Source organism: Vidua macroura, chromosome 13, assembly GCF_024509145.1.
Source record: "Vidua macroura isolate BioBank_ID:100142 chromosome 13, ASM2450914v1, whole genome shotgun sequence".
Lineage (NCBI taxonomy): Eukaryota > Metazoa > Chordata > Aves > Passeriformes > Viduidae > Vidua > Vidua macroura.
Genome location: NC_071583.1, coordinates 12,442,380 through 12,459,428, shown reverse-complemented (window position 1 = coordinate 12,459,428; position 17,049 = coordinate 12,442,380). Strand labels below are relative to the sequence as shown.

Sequence of the window (17,049 nt, the reverse complement as noted above, 5' to 3'; positions counted from 1 at the left end):
ATCAATGCAGAGACTTCAGAGCTGGGAACCAACTAACTGAGAGTATTTTGCTACAACTTGCAATAAAACCTCATAAAACTAGGGCCCTGCATATGGATTGTGCCCATACAAATCTCCAGGAACTCTGCCTTGTTTTGCAGAAATACAGCCATCTGTTAATATCTGGAACGGTTTGGACAAGAGACACTGCTAGAAAAAGCATGACTTTGGTGTCAGTTGCTGGAATAAAAATGAGAAAAGGCCTAGGTGGGACAGCTGGGTTCTAAAGATCCACAACTGCCCAGTGTTTGAGCCTGCCTTGCTTTCTTCCATGCTCTATCTTGCTCCTACAGCTGCGATCTCCACGGCGCTGTCCTGCGCCTCTCAGCAGGATGGTTTCTATCAGGTAGCAGCAAATGTTGTGTTGGCTGCTGGCTGGCCAGGTTCCATCAGCTTCAGCAGGGAGTGACTGTGCAGACTGCTCACATCCACAGAGAAACACCAAAGAACTGCATAAACATCATCTGCTCATCTCATCTTCCCCTCCATCCCCCGCCTCAAGATTTAAAGCAGTATTTTATTTGAATTTGAAAATTATATTTGGTCTAATAAATACATTCAGTTAAATACACACACAGAAAAAAGTCATAGTTATTTTTAAAGCATCTTTTCCATTTTTCAAACAGGCACAAAAACCATCAAACATTTCAAAAAGTCAATATTCATGTTGACTGTTAAATTGATATATTAATAGAAAAGCAAATAAGAGCTGGTCACATGATGACTATTTTCTGCTAAAATGATAAAGCAGTGAAAATGCCAGATATTTCAGCTTGGCTGATTTAATTTGAAATGAAAAAACACTGCATGTAAAATTAGCTATATATTAGCATAACATGTATTAATGGTATGCATATTATATTATACTTATGTATATATACCAAATATATGTATTATCAACATATTATACAATGTACAATGTATTTATAAATAGATAGGATATATAGCACATAATACACAATAGATTTTAAATCATTGTATAAAACATTCATATTTATTACATAATCTAAATTGAATAGTACATTCAGTATATGCTCAGTACATATATTACATTAATGTAAATGTTATGTTGGTAAGACACTCATTTGTATACTGGATACATGTATCCTTTTTTTTTTTTTTTTTATGTAAACCAGAAATAGGAGCAGGGAAGGATCTGAAAAAAAAAAGAAATAAATGGAGAACCTACCTGACAAGAGAGGATTAAACTGGTAGCTGCCTATTCTGTCAAAATTAATGCTGAAAGATAATGCAATTGTTTTTTACATAACCAGTCAGAGAGTTGAAAGATCACAAACAGGAAATACGTCTGAAACTAAAGAACAAAAATAGCACTAAAAAAAAAATATGTGTAACCCCTTCATTAAATCTGGGGGGATAATTAGAACCAATTTTTTTAACACTGGAGAAAACTTCTCTGAAACAGTTCATTACTTTTTGACAGCTCAGTTCAGAATGTTTTAGAAGCTACGTTTGAGGCAAGTTTGTTTGGCAAAAGATACATAAGGATATAAGTAACAGTTCAAACTTTGCTTTCTATTTCCACACTGCTCTATACAGCAGAAAATGCCTTCTTAGACTGTCATATTTTAAATGTGGTATGGCAATTATATATGGAATTTGTTGTATTTCTGAAAATCAGTACAAAACTGATTGGATAAATTGTTGATGAATGAGCTTCAGGGATGAGAACTCAATAGAAAACTGCATCTCCAAGTTTCTCCTTACCTGTTTATTCTGATTTCACTATCAGTTTGCATCTTAATTTTTACACTAGAAATAGAACTTTTGCTATACAGCATGCCTCAGTCATTTCAAATGTAACAACTTCTCTGGAATCAGCATCACCCACTAAGCAACTGGTTCATACCTCTGCACTGAAAACTCAGTCTGATATATTAACTATTTTGGAAGCCTTTAGGAATGCCTACATCACTGCTCAGTAGGCAGAAATCTGGCACTGAGCTGCCTATAATGCTGCTCGATGTTTTTCTTTCTGAGTCACTTAGCTCAGAATTCAAGATAGGCTTCCTTCAGCAAAAGATCTCATTTTTCATCAAGTCATTAAGACTTTGACACACTCAAGCCAAAATCCAGATGTTTTTCAGGTATGCACATGAACTATCTCAGCTGCATTTCATCCGCCTGAAACAGACACCAGCTCTTTAGGGGACAAATGTGACAGTGACAGTCCCCTGAAGAGCTCCCTTTCCCTTATCCAAGATGGCCATGGAGCAGGCTCTTTCTGCCCTCAGCTCTGGTGGCTATCATAACATTGTCATGGACTTCCTGCCCAGAAAAAGGAGGGACACCGTTGGCTGCTGCTGCCCTTACCTAACATGGCTGCGAGGCGCTCTGCCTGCTTCAGCTGTGTGACAGCGTTCGCAGAAACCAAGCAGGAGCTGACACTTCCTCCCTCCTCCTCCCCTTTCCCCTCCTCCTCTGAGCACAGCACAGCCAAGCACTTCACACAGAACTCCTCATCCACCTGTTGCTTTCCACAGTTCTGGGATGGACACTTTCTGGTAAGCAGCAGACACATCATAAAATACTCATACAATAGTTGTATCCTTATTTCAGAATGCAACTGCTTTCTGTATTTTCATCTTAGCCTTTGACTCTGCCCCTGATAACTTCTGAACTCATCAGGCAATTTGAAATAGGAGCTGAAAAGCCTGAGGGATAACTACACCCACGCAGATCCACTGAGAGCTGGCACTCATGCAGAGAAGGAAGGGTCAGATTAATGTCCTCGCTGAGCAGTGGGTGCAGCTCAGCTGTTACATGAGCCATTGGCAGTGCCAAAGAGAACTAGAAAGGCACATACCATTGCCATCTGGTATTCTCATACCACTGCGTGAGCCTGTCAGAGTGGGATTTCTCCAGGGGATGAAGAAGGGGTCAGGAAAACATAATATGCCAGTGGCTTACAGTTTAAATGACACAGTTATATTATATTATTATCATGTTTTTATAAATACTTAGAACATCAGAGAAAGGTACCCACTGCTCAGTTTATTATTTTACTTGATTCTTTTAGGCCCTATAGATGGTAATGGATTTTTTTCATCTCTAATTTTACTTTCAGTCTCCTTTCTCCACTAAACGTCCACACAAAAACATAAAAAATGCTCCCGGAAACATTCTTTTCATTCCAACACCTGCAGTACCCTTTGTCCCCACTTTTTACACTTTGCAATTCCAAAGTGCTCTCAATTATTTCTACTTTTGCAACTCATTCCCTCAAATGTAACTCCTAATGGACCTAAATTTATTCTCACTTTCTCCATCTTCTTTTTATACCTTTCCTTCTCCCTTTGATTAGTTATGGCACCTTGTGTGCTGTAAGCAACAGCCACACTGAATTTCCACTTATTAAAAAAATTAGTAAAAGCAAATTATGATTACATTTATCAGAGTAGTACAATCTCATAAGCTGATGAAAGCCATGAAGTGACGTGCCAGATTTTTTTTTTTCCCTGTCAGGAGAATTAAAACTACAGATAAACAGTTCTAAACATTCCACCTATCAGTTGTTTGTTTTTGTCTTCACAAAATCAGACTTGTCTTTAATCTTGGATTTCATTTCTCTGTTTCAAACACAGATCTACAGCCTAGTTTTGCTGTTGTTTTCTCAGTGGATTGTTGGGAAAAAAACTAGTCTGTTATGAATCAACCTTCCTTCCCCAAATCACAGTGCAGTCAAAAAGAAAAGGAAAAAAAATGAAGACAGCCCTGAGATTTTACTGTGCTACAACTAAGAACGCACCAAACATGCTTTGTCTCATACACTGCTCTGCCTTACCTTGATCCCTGCTTTTCCCCTCATCCACTGCTGAAGTGCCTGGCCCAGCTCCACTCCTGCCCTCCATGGCTGCCAGCTCTTTCTGCCATCTCCCATATCCCTAATCCTAACACCCTGTCACAGGGTAATTATAGTGCTGGCATGACCCCAACAACTATCTTACATCAACAATTCCCACTTGTTTGCTTTACAGAGAATGACGGAATTAAAAATGTATTTGGACTGGAGAGACTCGTTCAGCACCGGATGCCCTTGACAAGTGACCTTTCCTTGGCTTCTAGAAAACAGGCATAAATATGACCTTGGATGATGCTCCATGGTGTACTGAAGGAAGACACGGCACCAGTGACCCCACCTCCGTCCTGTCCCTGCAGCCACTGCTCCAAGAGTCCCGCTGCTCCAGCTGCCAACCTGCAACAAGGCACGGCAAACACGGCCAGCGCTCCTCCGGCGCCAGGACACAGCAAACCACACCGCGGCTCCCTAGGCTTTTCATCGGGCAGCATAAAACGACCAGACGCGCACAGGGAAGGCAGGAGGATGTTCAGGAGACTCTTGCAGTTTCTCACGCAAGCTCTGCTGAGAACGTGTCACCCCAGCTCCTCCTCTGAGCTCCGCACTTTCGCAGAATCACGGAATATCCTGAGTTGGAATCAGATTATCCGAGTCCAACTCCTGGCCCTGCACACGGTGCCCCAAGAATCCCACCGTGTGCCTGAGAGCTTTGTCCAAAAGGTTTGTGAACTGGTAGTCTTGGGGCCATGACCACTCCCCTGGGGAGCCTATTCCAGTGCTCGACCACCCTCTGGGTGAAAAGTCTTCTCCTAAAATCCAACCTAAACCTGCCCTGACACAACTTCGGGCCACTTCCTCCCCCTTATTTATAAGGGCTGACGGGCCCTGCTCGCCCCCTCCCTCCCAGAGCTGAGAACAGAGCGAGGGCAAAGCGACGGCACGGGGCCGGGGCTCACTCACCTCAGCGACCTGCCCCGTGCTAGCACGTCCGAGCCGCGCCCCTCAGGAGGAACACCGACCCCTCTCCCTGACCCCTCTCCCCTCCCCGCGCGCCCGGAGCGGGGCGTGCCCCGCCCGTGCCGCAGCCTCACCGCGCGCAAGGCGCATGCGCGGGGCCCGCCGGTGCGCACGCTGCCCGCCCCCGGCCCCGCCCCGCCCCGGCCCCGCCGCCGCGGCCACACCGGGAAGGGCTCCAGGCGCTATGGCGGCGGCTGCGCGCAAGGTAAGGGGGGAGCGGGGCGCGTCCCGTGCCGCCCGCGGGGCCGAGGAGACGCGGGGGGACGCGCCGAGGGACGCGCCTGACCCGGTTTGTTTTGGGCCCCGCAGGTTGGAGGAAACTTCCCGTGGCCGGTGGCCTCCTGAGCGGCAGAGCGACCGAGCGGGAACGGCCGGGCCCGGCCGCCAGGCCTCTCCCGCCGCCGGGGCAGCGGAGCCGCACTGGGCGGGCGGAGAGCGCGGGGGTGCGCAGCGGGCCCGCCTCATGCGCAGTCACCTGCGGAGGGGCTGAGCGGAGCCGCCGCCGCCGCCGCGCCCCGCGCCGGGGGCTCCTGGCGGGCACTTCCCGGGGCAGCCCCCGTTGCCCGCCCCTGCGGAGCCGCCGCCGAGGGACGCACACCGACCCCGCCGCCAGCCGGAGCCACCGCCGGGGAGCGACCTGTCAGGGCACCTCGCAGGCCGGCCCCAAGAACCCTTCCCACGCGTTGGTTTGTCCCCGGGAGAAGGCGAGTTGGGAGCCTCTCCATGCCTTATCAAGTTCCTTATCTGAGCGGCTCCCAGAAGCTGTAGACCAGTTCAGCTTTATCTGGTGTAAGGGTGAAAAACAGTGTAGCTCTCGCACTCCATCCTATATCGAGGACCACCTATTCTGCTGGGGTTTAACACACGAAGATGGTGAAATGCGGATTGCTGGGTGAACCATTAGGTCCCTGTTGTGGAACGCGGGCTTTGTATTCACCTTCCAGTTCCTGATCTGTGCCGCGTGTGAGAGGACGCTAATCTTTCTCCTTCATCCCCCTTCCCTAAACCTTTCCTTGCTTCAATGTTGCATTGGTCAGACTTTTGGTCAGTGTTGTTTACGGAAGGGGGGGGGGAAGAAGGCAGTTGAGGTTACAAACAAAAGTACTTGTATGACTCATCTACTTGGATTTAAGACATTGTATCCTTCTTTCACGGGGCCTTTGCTTCTCTCTGAAGGAATCAGATGCTTTTTCCTATTCTTCCAGAGGAGGATGGATTGAAAGTTGTACGTTTTAGACTTTTTTTGGGCCACTGCTGATATTATTAAAAGACATAATGGGACTTTTTCACTGGATTATTGCCAGAATTAGTTTACACACTGAAACAATGAGTTGTTAGGCCTCTCATATGATAATATTTGTCCTGCTTTAATATAAAGTTGCTGTGGAGGTGTTTTTAAAATTGTGGAGGACGGTCTGCATCAGAAGAGGCTCTCTTCATCTCTGGTTGGTGTGGCTACCACAATCTGTCCTCGATGCCTTCAGCCTTGGCCATCTTCACTTGCCGCCCGAACTCCCACCCGTTTCAGGAGCGTCATGTCTACCTGGACGAGCCTGTCAAGATCGGCCGCTCCGTGGCTCGCTGCCGGCCAGCCCAGAACAATGCCACGTTTGACTGCAAGGTGCTGTCCAGGAACCATGCTCTTGTCTGGTTTGATCACAAGACAGGCAAGGTAAGATGTTCATTTAAAAACGCTGAAACCGCCCATTTGTTTTAGCAAGTCCCTGTAGGTCACGGATCACTCTGGTTTTGCTGTTGTAAATATGGTTGCATGGGGCTGGGGTAAGATTTGTTTTAAAGCAGTAACTTTCCAGGTAAGTTGATAATTTCTTGCTAAGTAGAAACTTTGAATATTGTGAAAAGTATGTGAAACTAACAGTTGAAAATGGTTAGTTGAAAGGCTTTCCTTATTACTGGAAATAGGTGATTTTGAGGTGAGACGTGCAAATGTGAAAGCACATTGTGTTGATATAGTGGTGCAATAGTAATTTTTTTTCAAATGCAGAGAAACTACTGTTTTGGTGGTGTGTGAAAATTGATTGTGAGGAGCGTTGAAAATGGATTTTAAAAAGATACCATTCTTGTTTGGCACTCTTCCTACTTGTCCTTTTGAAATTTTGTGGAGTATTTTGTTTGGTTACAATAGGAGGTTTATTACTGGCAACAGGAGTGTAATGGGTGGCATTCGTGATATAGTCTTATTGTTAGTGAAAATGGTTTTAAAATACATCCTGTGTTCTTAACTGTTCCTCTCTAAAGTCTGGCAGTCTTGTTAAGCTAAATTGAGGGGTCCTGTAGTGCATGTTTTGTCCACTAGGGATTGAACTGGGACAAGTAAAGTTGTTTTACTTAATGACTGTCAAGTTAATTTTAAATATCCAGTGAAAAATTAACAAAGGGCAGACTGCAGTTGCTCAGCACTGTATTTTTTTCCCAACTATATTGATGTTATGGTCTAGAACTTAACATGTTGTAAGTCAGATGTTCTTTAGCTTCACATCAAGTCCTTCTGTGAAATGCTCTGGATTTTAAGAATAATATGGTCTGTAATTCATGCAGATTTTTTCAGTAGTATGACACAGCACGAGGAGCAGTACAACGCAGTCAAAGTTCTTAAACCTTCCATTGTTAACTATCCTATATTATGCAATACTTAGACATGATGGGACAAGACAAGCATTTAATTTCTTAAGGCTGGATTATGGCTTTCAAGTTACCTGCAGGTAATTGTGCAAACTGCTATCTGTATTAAACGTTTCATTAAGCATCTTGCTTTGGCTCTATTGTGTATGTGATGTGCATTCTTGGATTCTAGAAAACTTAAGTGTTTGAAATACTTTCAGTATAGTCTTTAACCTTTCTTGTTTGATTCGACAAAGTAAAATGTTCCAATTTATTGTTCTGTTTTTAAATTAAAAAGTATTATGCATATAGCTTATTGTTTCTTATGACTTACAAAGATTTTAAGACCCCCACGTGCTCTATTATGGTTACAAATATGATCTGTCATTTTCAAGATGGTTAATTTGAGAAAGCAGTGAGTGTTGATCAAGTCTGTTAACTAATAGACAAGCTTCAAAAACCATCAGCTATGAGGATTTTTGTTTGTTTTTAAATTTCAGTTAGCTTTGGCTTCTCTAATATAGGTAAAAAGTTAATATGCTTGCTCACTTATCTGTTTTAAAATAGCAACTTAGTAGTAGTAATTAAAAGGATTATATTTGATAGTTCTGGAGATAACATCATGTGAAGATTTGACGGAGGTCTGATGAAAATTGCCGAGGTGGGCATCTGTAGCCATAGTAAACAACTAAAGAATTGGTTTGTGATCATGCCCTGGAATCCACTCCTATTGCATGTTAGATGTGGTGTTGTAAAAGGTTTAAAGCACAGGTATAGCAGTGAGGAGAATTTCAGATTCTGTGCTTGTCTGTTGGCTGTTTGGTCTGGCTTTTGATCTGGTTGAGTATCAGAATGGTAAACTGTGAGACAGTTGGCAGGGTGGGGGAAATGCACCATTAGAGATAATAGGTATCAAGTGCTGTTGTGAAAAGGCAGGTAGAAGATACTGATAAACACAGGCTTGATCTTGAATCACAAGAACTACTTAAAAAATTCTGTGGTGTTTTGAAAATGCAAACAAAAACATGCCAGAACATTTACGTGCAGGAACATCTATTATCATTGTTTACATAACTGCTAATAAGCACATCTCATTTAGGAAATTGTCATTATCCTATCAATGACCTATATTTAAACCTGCACAAATTCTTTGTCAGAGTATTAGTAAACATTTCTTAGAACCTTATATATAGGACATTAATCAATTCAGGATTTTTCAAAAGATAAAAGACCTTCAAATGTTCATTTAGTAATAAGAAAAACCTTCAGATATTTCAAAATAGTTTGTTAATGATCTGGGACTACAGTTTCATAAGTTGTGGACTTTGGCAATACCAATTTCAGTCACTCAGTCCAGGCTCTGTTGCCTCTTGCACTGCCTTTCAGTTATACTTTATTACTCTTTTTTTTTTTGTTTTGTTTCCCCATGGGGGCTTGGAGCTTTATTTTGTTTAGTGAATCATGTGAGTGATCCTATTTACTACATAGTCTGTAAACAATTTTGTCAGTATTATCTGTAAATAGAGGTAGAACCTGAAGAGAGGAAGCATCAGTAAGCTATGCCAAGGAAAGTAGTAGAGAATTTTTTTCCTAAGGCAGAGGAAGGTATAAGCTGAAATATGTTGCATAAGTAGACCAAGCTGAAGATAACATGTTGCTTACAGCTGAAAGATGTGAATGTTTATTTTGTATAAAGGCACTTTAATTATGCATGGAAAAAGTTACTTGCCCAGGGAGATAATGTCTATGTAACACCAGCATTATTAAGGTTGAAAATAGAATGAGTTTTCAAGATCACCAATACATAGCAATTAAAAGAAGGTACTTAAAGTTGGATTTGCTTTTTAAAATATTTTAAATATAATATGTAAGCCTAAATGTGTGTATGATAAAGGTGGAAGGAGATAGTGGTGGGATTATCTGTACTTGGAGTTTTTCTGTGCATAGTAATATTTTTATAGACAACTGGTGCAATGCCTCTTTCTGCCTGTGTTTGTAGATACAGCATAATAACTATAGTTAACTAGTGGATTTTTCATGTAGTGATAACATTAGAATATGATAATTAGAATTCGTTTTGGTTTGTTTTTTTTTGTTTTTTTTTTTTAGTAATTACAAGTTAATGAATCTGGGTTTTTTTAGAGTTGCCTGAAAAAGTGACTCACTGGATACGTAGGAAGTAGATGTTGTGCTGAGCATGGAGTGTTCCAAAAAAGTGTGAATCAAAGCAAAAGAAAAAGTGGGCTATACTTCAGAAAATCTAAATGTGTTTGTTCAGCTCAAATCACTGCATATGGGAAGAAGCTCTTAAAATTGTATAACTGAAATAATCTTAAACTTGGTTTTCTGGGTTTTGTTTTCATTTCTAAAAATAAGCAAGTGGAAGACCTTTGAGAATTTGTATGTGACTTCCAGGCTGAAATGCTTCTGACAGATGTTGTAGAAGCTTTTAGGAGAAACCTGAGGCTTCCAAACAGATATCCAGGCTTTCAAAATCTCAAATTATTCAGTGCCTGACATTGTTGTGAGTTGCTATTATAAGTACCTTTTATAGGGAATTCATTGCCACAGTTTACCAAAGGCTTTGAGAAACTGTGAAAAATATTTTTCTTAGAGCAAAAGCACCCCAAAGAACCAGTCATTTTTAATAACTGAAAAAAAACAGTGTAGGCACAAGTTGATGTGTTAATGGTAGCTAATGCTATTGTTTTCATTTAATTCAAAGTGGATATGAATTGAATTGAGCACATTCATATATTGGGGATGGAAATGCTAAGTAGTATATGGAAATCCATAGTCCCCGTAACAGTAAATAAAATTCGTTACAGCTGTGCATTATGGCTTCTAGACTTACAATATGTGAGATAAAAATACTACAAAATACTTAAAGAAAACAAACACAAAACAGATTCCTTCTCCCCCCACTAAAACCCTCAAAAAACCAAACCCCAAAAGAACCAACCAAAAATCCAAGAAGGAAAACCCAAACCCAACCAATCATACCAAACCTGAGCAACTGAAAACAACCAGCCCAAAGGCACAGCCAGTTTAACGTGATCTGAAGGACACAGTGAGGTTTACTCTGGTTGTGTTTGGGATGACACCAAGCCTGTGAGTGTTGGTGTGGTGGGGGTGAGTTGGTCTGCTCAAGGGCAGGGCTGCCATCCACTGGGACCTGCCCTGCTGAGTGAAGGGGCAGACAGGAGCCTCAGGACAAGCACGAGGCTGCACTTGGAAAGGAAGAACCCCTTGCAGCTTATTAGACCCTGCCTAGCATACTGCACTTAATTTTGGACTACTAATGCAAGAAATACATTGACAAACAGGAGTTGAGATTAGATAGTCTTTTTTTTGCTGTATTGTATTAAGGAGTAAAGTAAATTGATATGGAAGAAAGCAAACAAAATTAGTAAAGAGGAAATATGTTACTCACTTTCTATTACATAAAATGTTTTGTGGATATCAAGAGCTTGGCATGATTCAGGAAAGCACAGAACATTTTCTTTGGACATTCTCTTTGTTCAGAAGTATTTTAGTAAATTTGTCTTAAAAAACTAAGTGGGATATGAAAAATGGTATTTGGAATTGTGGCGTTTTGGTGGGAAATTTTTTTCCTGCTGCTTCCAGTAGAGAATCCTGTGTGGTACTCTGGCGTATTTAGTGCTGATCTATGTAAAGTATGTTTAGTTTCCCATGTATCAGTAGCACTTATTTTGATAGATACCATGTCTGTTATTAGTTTTTTCCTCTATTATATCTTTTCAAATTTGTTAGGATTGTTGTCCAAGAGATGAATAGATGTTTTATTTTTCAGTACTCTTGAGTTGCTGTATGGTTACAGTCTGCAGTGAAGACACTGTCTTTGAAACAGTGAATGTTTGTTCCAGGTGCCTTGGGGGACTGACCTGGGATTTGCTGTAATGCACTGAGGTGAAACTCCAGTGCTTAGGTGCTTCTGGTGAGAGGGTGATGATGTCAGACAGCCCTCACATACACCTGTTAATATTTTTATGTAAGTGCTGTTCACCCTGAATGAACCATCCCATTTTATACTGATATGATCATGAGAATAGTATGGGGTAGGGAGCTCTTGCTTTCAACCAACTTCAGCCCCATGGTTTTAGGAGCTGGTGTAGGAGTGCAGGCAGCCATTTATAGTAGAGGTAAGTCAGTGCTGACAAGGATTTCCCTGCAGAGATACCATCTAGAGCCACTGCTGCAGAGTTAATACTGTAATTCTTGGAGCTGATCCATTGCAGTCATGCTGCATCTATCCTGAGCCAGGAACACCAACACATTGATTAGGCTTTAAAAACAAACAAAAATCCCTTTTGTATTTGCAATGAATTTTTACAAACCTCAAATGAATCAGGTTGCTTAGCTGGAATCAAGGCCAGTAAATGTGTTTTCCTTAGATTTCTTATGGGATGGTTTGGGTTTGTGCCTGGTCCCAGGCTTATAAATGCAAAACCTTGCTTCCCTACATTTTCATTATGTAAGGTTGTTCTTGATTTTTTTACTTTTTTATGTGTTAGTTGAGCAATCCAGTGATCGTTTGCAGGTGGATTTACATGGCATTGGAGAAATACTTTGATTTGGCTTTACTTCTCATTTTTCATCATAAATGTGACAGCTTCATTTGCTTATTTATCTAATGAAAGTAACTGAATTTATGTATGCTGTGAAGGGCCATGTGGGTGAGGAGTGTCTGTGTCACTGTGCTACTTTGGTTGTGTTGATTTGAGTCTGATCTAGCTAGAATTCTGCAAAATGTGTTGATACATACTCGGCTGTTTTGTTGCATTTTGGGTTTTGTGATTTCTTTTAATAGATAACATAAACACTCAAATGAGTGTTTTTGGAACCAGGACAGTGAAAAGGAAGGAAGAATGCTGTCTCCATCCCTATAGCTAGCAATTTTACCGTCTATTGCTACTAAATTATGTGACTATTTGTTGTCTCTGGATTTTCTTTTGAATCACATCAATACTTGCTTCCTGTTAATGTTGTTCACTTGAAGAGAGTTTGGATTATCCAAGAGCTCTGAAAATTTTTAGATCTTTCTGCGACCATGCATTAATTTTCCTAACTTGTCTGTCTTTCCAGAAACATTTCTGCTTGCGGCAGAATTTTTGGAAAAAGCCTCAGCATTGTCACATTTTTGTTGAATATAGGCAAGTGTTTTTTCAGTCTGCTCTAGGAATGGGAACATCAGGCAGAGATACGGGTTGGACTATACCCATCTTGCAATAAGACATATCTCTCTGCCAGAGGCTCAGAACAGTTTCCTCCTTGAAAAGGAAAATCATTGTACTGGAGCCAGACAATCAATTGGATACAATTTTCCTGTTGTGTTGTACCAGACTTGTGTGTGATTGAGCAATGCCTTAGAGTTTATTTCAGTCTTGAGAAAGTATAAATAAATTATGAACTTCCAGCAGGCTTATAATAGAAAGTCCAAAATCCTGTAGTAACACTGTAGTTGAGTGGAAAAACACAGAAAATGCTAGCAGGAGTTTGATTTTTTTTTTCTTTTTTTACTTTTGTAAAAAATAGACATAAAAAGTATAGGGATTAGTCAAGGGTAGTTTAGGGCATGAGGAATTTATACGATCTTTGCAGAGCTAAGGAACATGACAGTATTGATAGCTGAACTGTGGTGTGTAGTGAAGGGAAATATATGCTATTCATAGAACTTTTAGGCTATAAAACAACATTAACCAGCCATTGGAAAGAATTGATAGTTAGATGGGCTCAATTGCAAATGTCCTAATAGTGTAAAATTGGAGAACTTTGTAAATAAATAAAAAAAATAGTGACAGTATTGTGCTATGTTAAAGTAAAATTTTCCCCAGCAGGAATATCTGTAGTTTTAGTTTTCACATGATAATTCAAATGTGTTGAAAATATTTATTACAGGAAGTCTTCAATACAAAAAGCATACAATGTCTCATATATGTATAAAACCTGTATAAGAACAGAAGGGTGATCTTTTGCTTTTGTGTTTAGATAGTATTGAATAGAAATCTAAGAATTAGGTTATTAGTGCTGCATATTGTCATAACTACACTTGTAGTATTTCTTCCATAAAAATAAAATAGATGCAAGAGCTTAAGATAGAAAAGTTATGTATGCATGTAACCATGTATTGAGTAATGCCTTTTTTAAAGGAAGGAATAGAAATGCTGTGTTTCAAATCCAGGATGAAAAGCTCTGGAGTGGGCCAGATAGATATTTGTACAGCAAGTTCTTCTGAAGACATGTGGTACTGGCTGCTGCTATCTGCATATGTCATTAGTCTTATCTGATACGGCAGTTTTTGCTCTTAAATGGAACTTTTCCAAAGTTGTTCCTTTTTTGTAAGTGGAGTGAGCTTAAGTTTAAACTTTGATTTGTTTAAAACTTAGTCTTTGCCATAGTATCAATGGTCTGTGGTTTTTTTTTTTTTGTTTTTGCTTGTTTAACCTCACCCCAGCAGAGTTTGATGATTACGCCTTGCTTTCTGTTTTTTAAAAATTGGTTTTCTTGAGGTGTAATGCTTAATTATATAGGTTAGAAGCTAGATCTCTTGGTTCTGCAAACCTGAGCATTCAGCTTGCCTACCTTTTTGCCTTTAATATCCTGGTGGCCTTTCCCAGTAACTGGTGGCACAATTAACTGTCATTCTCTCTCTTTTTCTTGTTGTTAGCTGTGATAGTTATGCCAGAATTTACAGGCAATAGAATTGCAAATCAGTTTCTGTAGTATTACTTGTGATTTTATTCTGCCATTGCAGGGTTTTGCACTTATACCTACTGTTTCCAGGTGCTTGAAGGCTGAAAGCTTTCAGGAGGCATCATGAATTATTTGTAATTCTTCATGTTTTGATCTCTATTATTTAAAAAAATAAGCTTTGTTTTTTATATCTGCAGCCAAGTTATTTTTGCAGGTCTGTGATCTCTGTAGGTAACTCCTTGTTGTGTTCTTACCATAACAGGGATTCCTCTTGTTGCATGCCAGAGGATTTTTAATCTATGTCAATATTAACACATACTTTTAAGGGACAAAGAATAAGTTTGATGAAGTTCCTTTTGTTTCTGTGGATTGCAGAACTTTAGGTCATTAAGTTAGGATGGTATCTACTTTTCAGTGAAGTTACGGTACTGTGAACAAGGACAGCAAATCCTATGACATGGATGAACTGGCAGAGGATAACTAAGGCTGGTGTGTACCTCAGGAGATTGTCCAGTCCAATCTGCTGGTCCACAGCAGGTCTAATGAGTTGAGGTTGCTTGTGGACTTGGTAGAGAATTTTGGGTACAGAATTAATCCCTAGCAGGAAATAAGCTTCTAAAGTCAGTGTCAGGCATAGTAGCTGGTACATTAGCCTGGGTTGCTGTTATCTTAGGTTTCTAACTTCCAGTGTATGTATGTATAGTTAGAATTTAGTATTATGCTTACCTGGAGTACTTCTTTTATAGTGTAGCTTAAAATTAGTACCAAAATGTGTCAGGTAAATATTAAAAGAATTTCTGGAGGAAAAGAAACATTAAAGTAATGACATAAAAATGTTCCTAATTCCGTAACGGTGGAAGTAATAGAACACTTTCACTTATAGCTGTCAACCACTACTTCCTTTTTAAGAACTCAAAGGGGAAATTTTTTTTTTCCTGTCTTCCTCTTTAAGGACCTTTTGTAGACTGCATATTCCAGCACTTGTAAGAGAAAGTCAGGAATACAAATTGTCATGGAAAGGGTATATTTGTTTTTGCAATCTCCGTAGCTATTTGATGTTAGGTAAAGCTGCTGGTTGTGCTGCTTAAGCAGAGCTTTGGTAGGTATATAAATATTGTCAGTGACAGTGAAGACCAGTGATTTGGTCTATGAACAGAGCCCTTCCTGTGTAATTAAGGGAATAAGTGACAGGCTGCTATTTATATTAATAATATGTTACCTATAACACAGAAAGGCATGTGGAGGTTCTAAGTCTACTTGAATGCTCTTTACCCATGGCGTCATTCTGGTCTTTGGTTACATTTATTAATGACTGTTAATTAGAAAGTTAAAAGTATGTGTGCTGTGTTTAGATAACTTCTACCTTCCACATAAACAGAGAAGAAAATGTTTCTGGAGTTTTTGTACTTGAACAAATGCATTGCATCAGCACACAAGGACAACCTTCCTTTCAAAATGCATGTTTTGATCCTGAATCTCTGTACACATGCTGCCTCACTGACTGAGATCAGCACAGATTGTACATCCATCCTGTTGCAGCATATTGCTTCCTGATCAATTTAATGCACATCTACATTTTAGCTGCACACTGACCTTCCCTGACCCCATGTTCCAGAAGTGGGCTTGGGAAGGGTTAGGTTAGCAAAACACTGCACTAACACAAGCTGTCCTTTCTCTGAGCCACTCTGGGACATCCAGACTGCATTCCTGGGGTCTCCTTAGGTCACCCTCTTCTGGGATTTTGCCTGCTTCACAGGTCAGTGTGTGTGCCTGCAGTTGAACAAGTTTGTATGCAGATGTGCAGGTAAGAGGGTTTTTTTTGGTCTCCTCTGGTTATCAAATGAAAGTGTGCTCATTTTCCTTCCTTTCCCATGCAGCTTAATGTTGAGCCTTCCAAGGATTAAGTGTCGCTGGATAAATTTTAGATGATGATCTGAGTTTTATAAACTAATACTAAAAGATCTTAATGACTACTACTCTTTATTTTGGGATCAGTAACTTGTACTCTCTTTGATGTCTGTTATGGTTTAAACTTGCTGTATGCATCTTCTTTTATAATTGCTGTTTTGTAAATAATTGCTTTGTAATATCCTTTAAAGCTGTTTATGAAGATGTAGTTTTGAGTCTAATGTTAGGGTACCTGTAATCTTGCAACATGATTTCAGTGGCTGGATCAGCTTGCTAGTATTATGCCTCAGATCTAGAAAGTATGTTAAGCCATTTTGCTCTCAATATTGCTTCAGACAGTTATTACACAGGTGAGCAAAGCTCAGTGGAGACTATTCTCTCTTGTTCAGACCAAAACTTTTCAGACAATAGAAGGATTTAAGAAATAAGAAGTGCTTGGTTATACTTGTAGACATTTGGAAGAGGTAATTTTTTTTCAACTGCTACACTCATGCTGAGGTGTCCTAAGTGGTCTTTTTTATGGGACAGTTGTAGTGGCAGGTTATTAAAATGTGAATTCATGATCATATAGGGACAGAAAATGTTTTAAACTTGAAGTTTAATTGTGTTTACAGACACAGTCAATATGCATCTTTATTTCAAAACTGGTTATATTTAATATATAAAATTATGTTTGATATTTTTATTTAATATTACGAGATAGTGGGTGAGATAGTGGAGACAAAAAACAAGAAAAGAGGCAAATCAGCTTTCTAGGTACAGTCTCTTCTATCTGAAAAGAAGTTGTGACTTTTGGAAAGTTCTGCTTGAATTTACAAATAATGTGGTAAAAAAAGTCACAAGATAAATATTTTGGAACATAGGAAGGCGTCAACTTTTTTATTTTAATATTAGCAGTGACAGTATAATTGCTAGGACGTGAAAAAGGA

The 17,049-nt window shown here is 40.1% G+C and overlaps 1 protein-coding gene across 17 annotated transcripts in view; it reads left to right on the top strand.

Moving 5' to 3' along the window:
- Positions 1–5,014: 5,014 nt before the first annotated feature.
- The window catches only part of SLMAP (sarcolemma associated protein), an 81,995-nt gene continuing 69,960 nt past the window's right edge, over positions 5,015–17,049 (top strand). For 8 of the 17 annotated variants that reach the window (XM_053988986.1, XM_053988988.1, XM_053988984.1 and 5 more), the window contains exons 1-2: positions 5,016–5,081; positions 5,186–6,548. In XM_053988986.1, coding sequence (XP_053844961.1) covers positions 6,351–6,548 — 198 coding nt within the window. In that variant the 5' untranslated portion in view covers positions 5,016–5,081; positions 5,186–6,350. Of the gene's footprint in view, positions 5,082–5,185; positions 6,549–17,049 lie in introns of all 17 variants that reach the window. The other 9 variants (XM_053988981.1, XM_053988980.1, XM_053988982.1 and 6 more) reach the window with 2 other exon arrangements.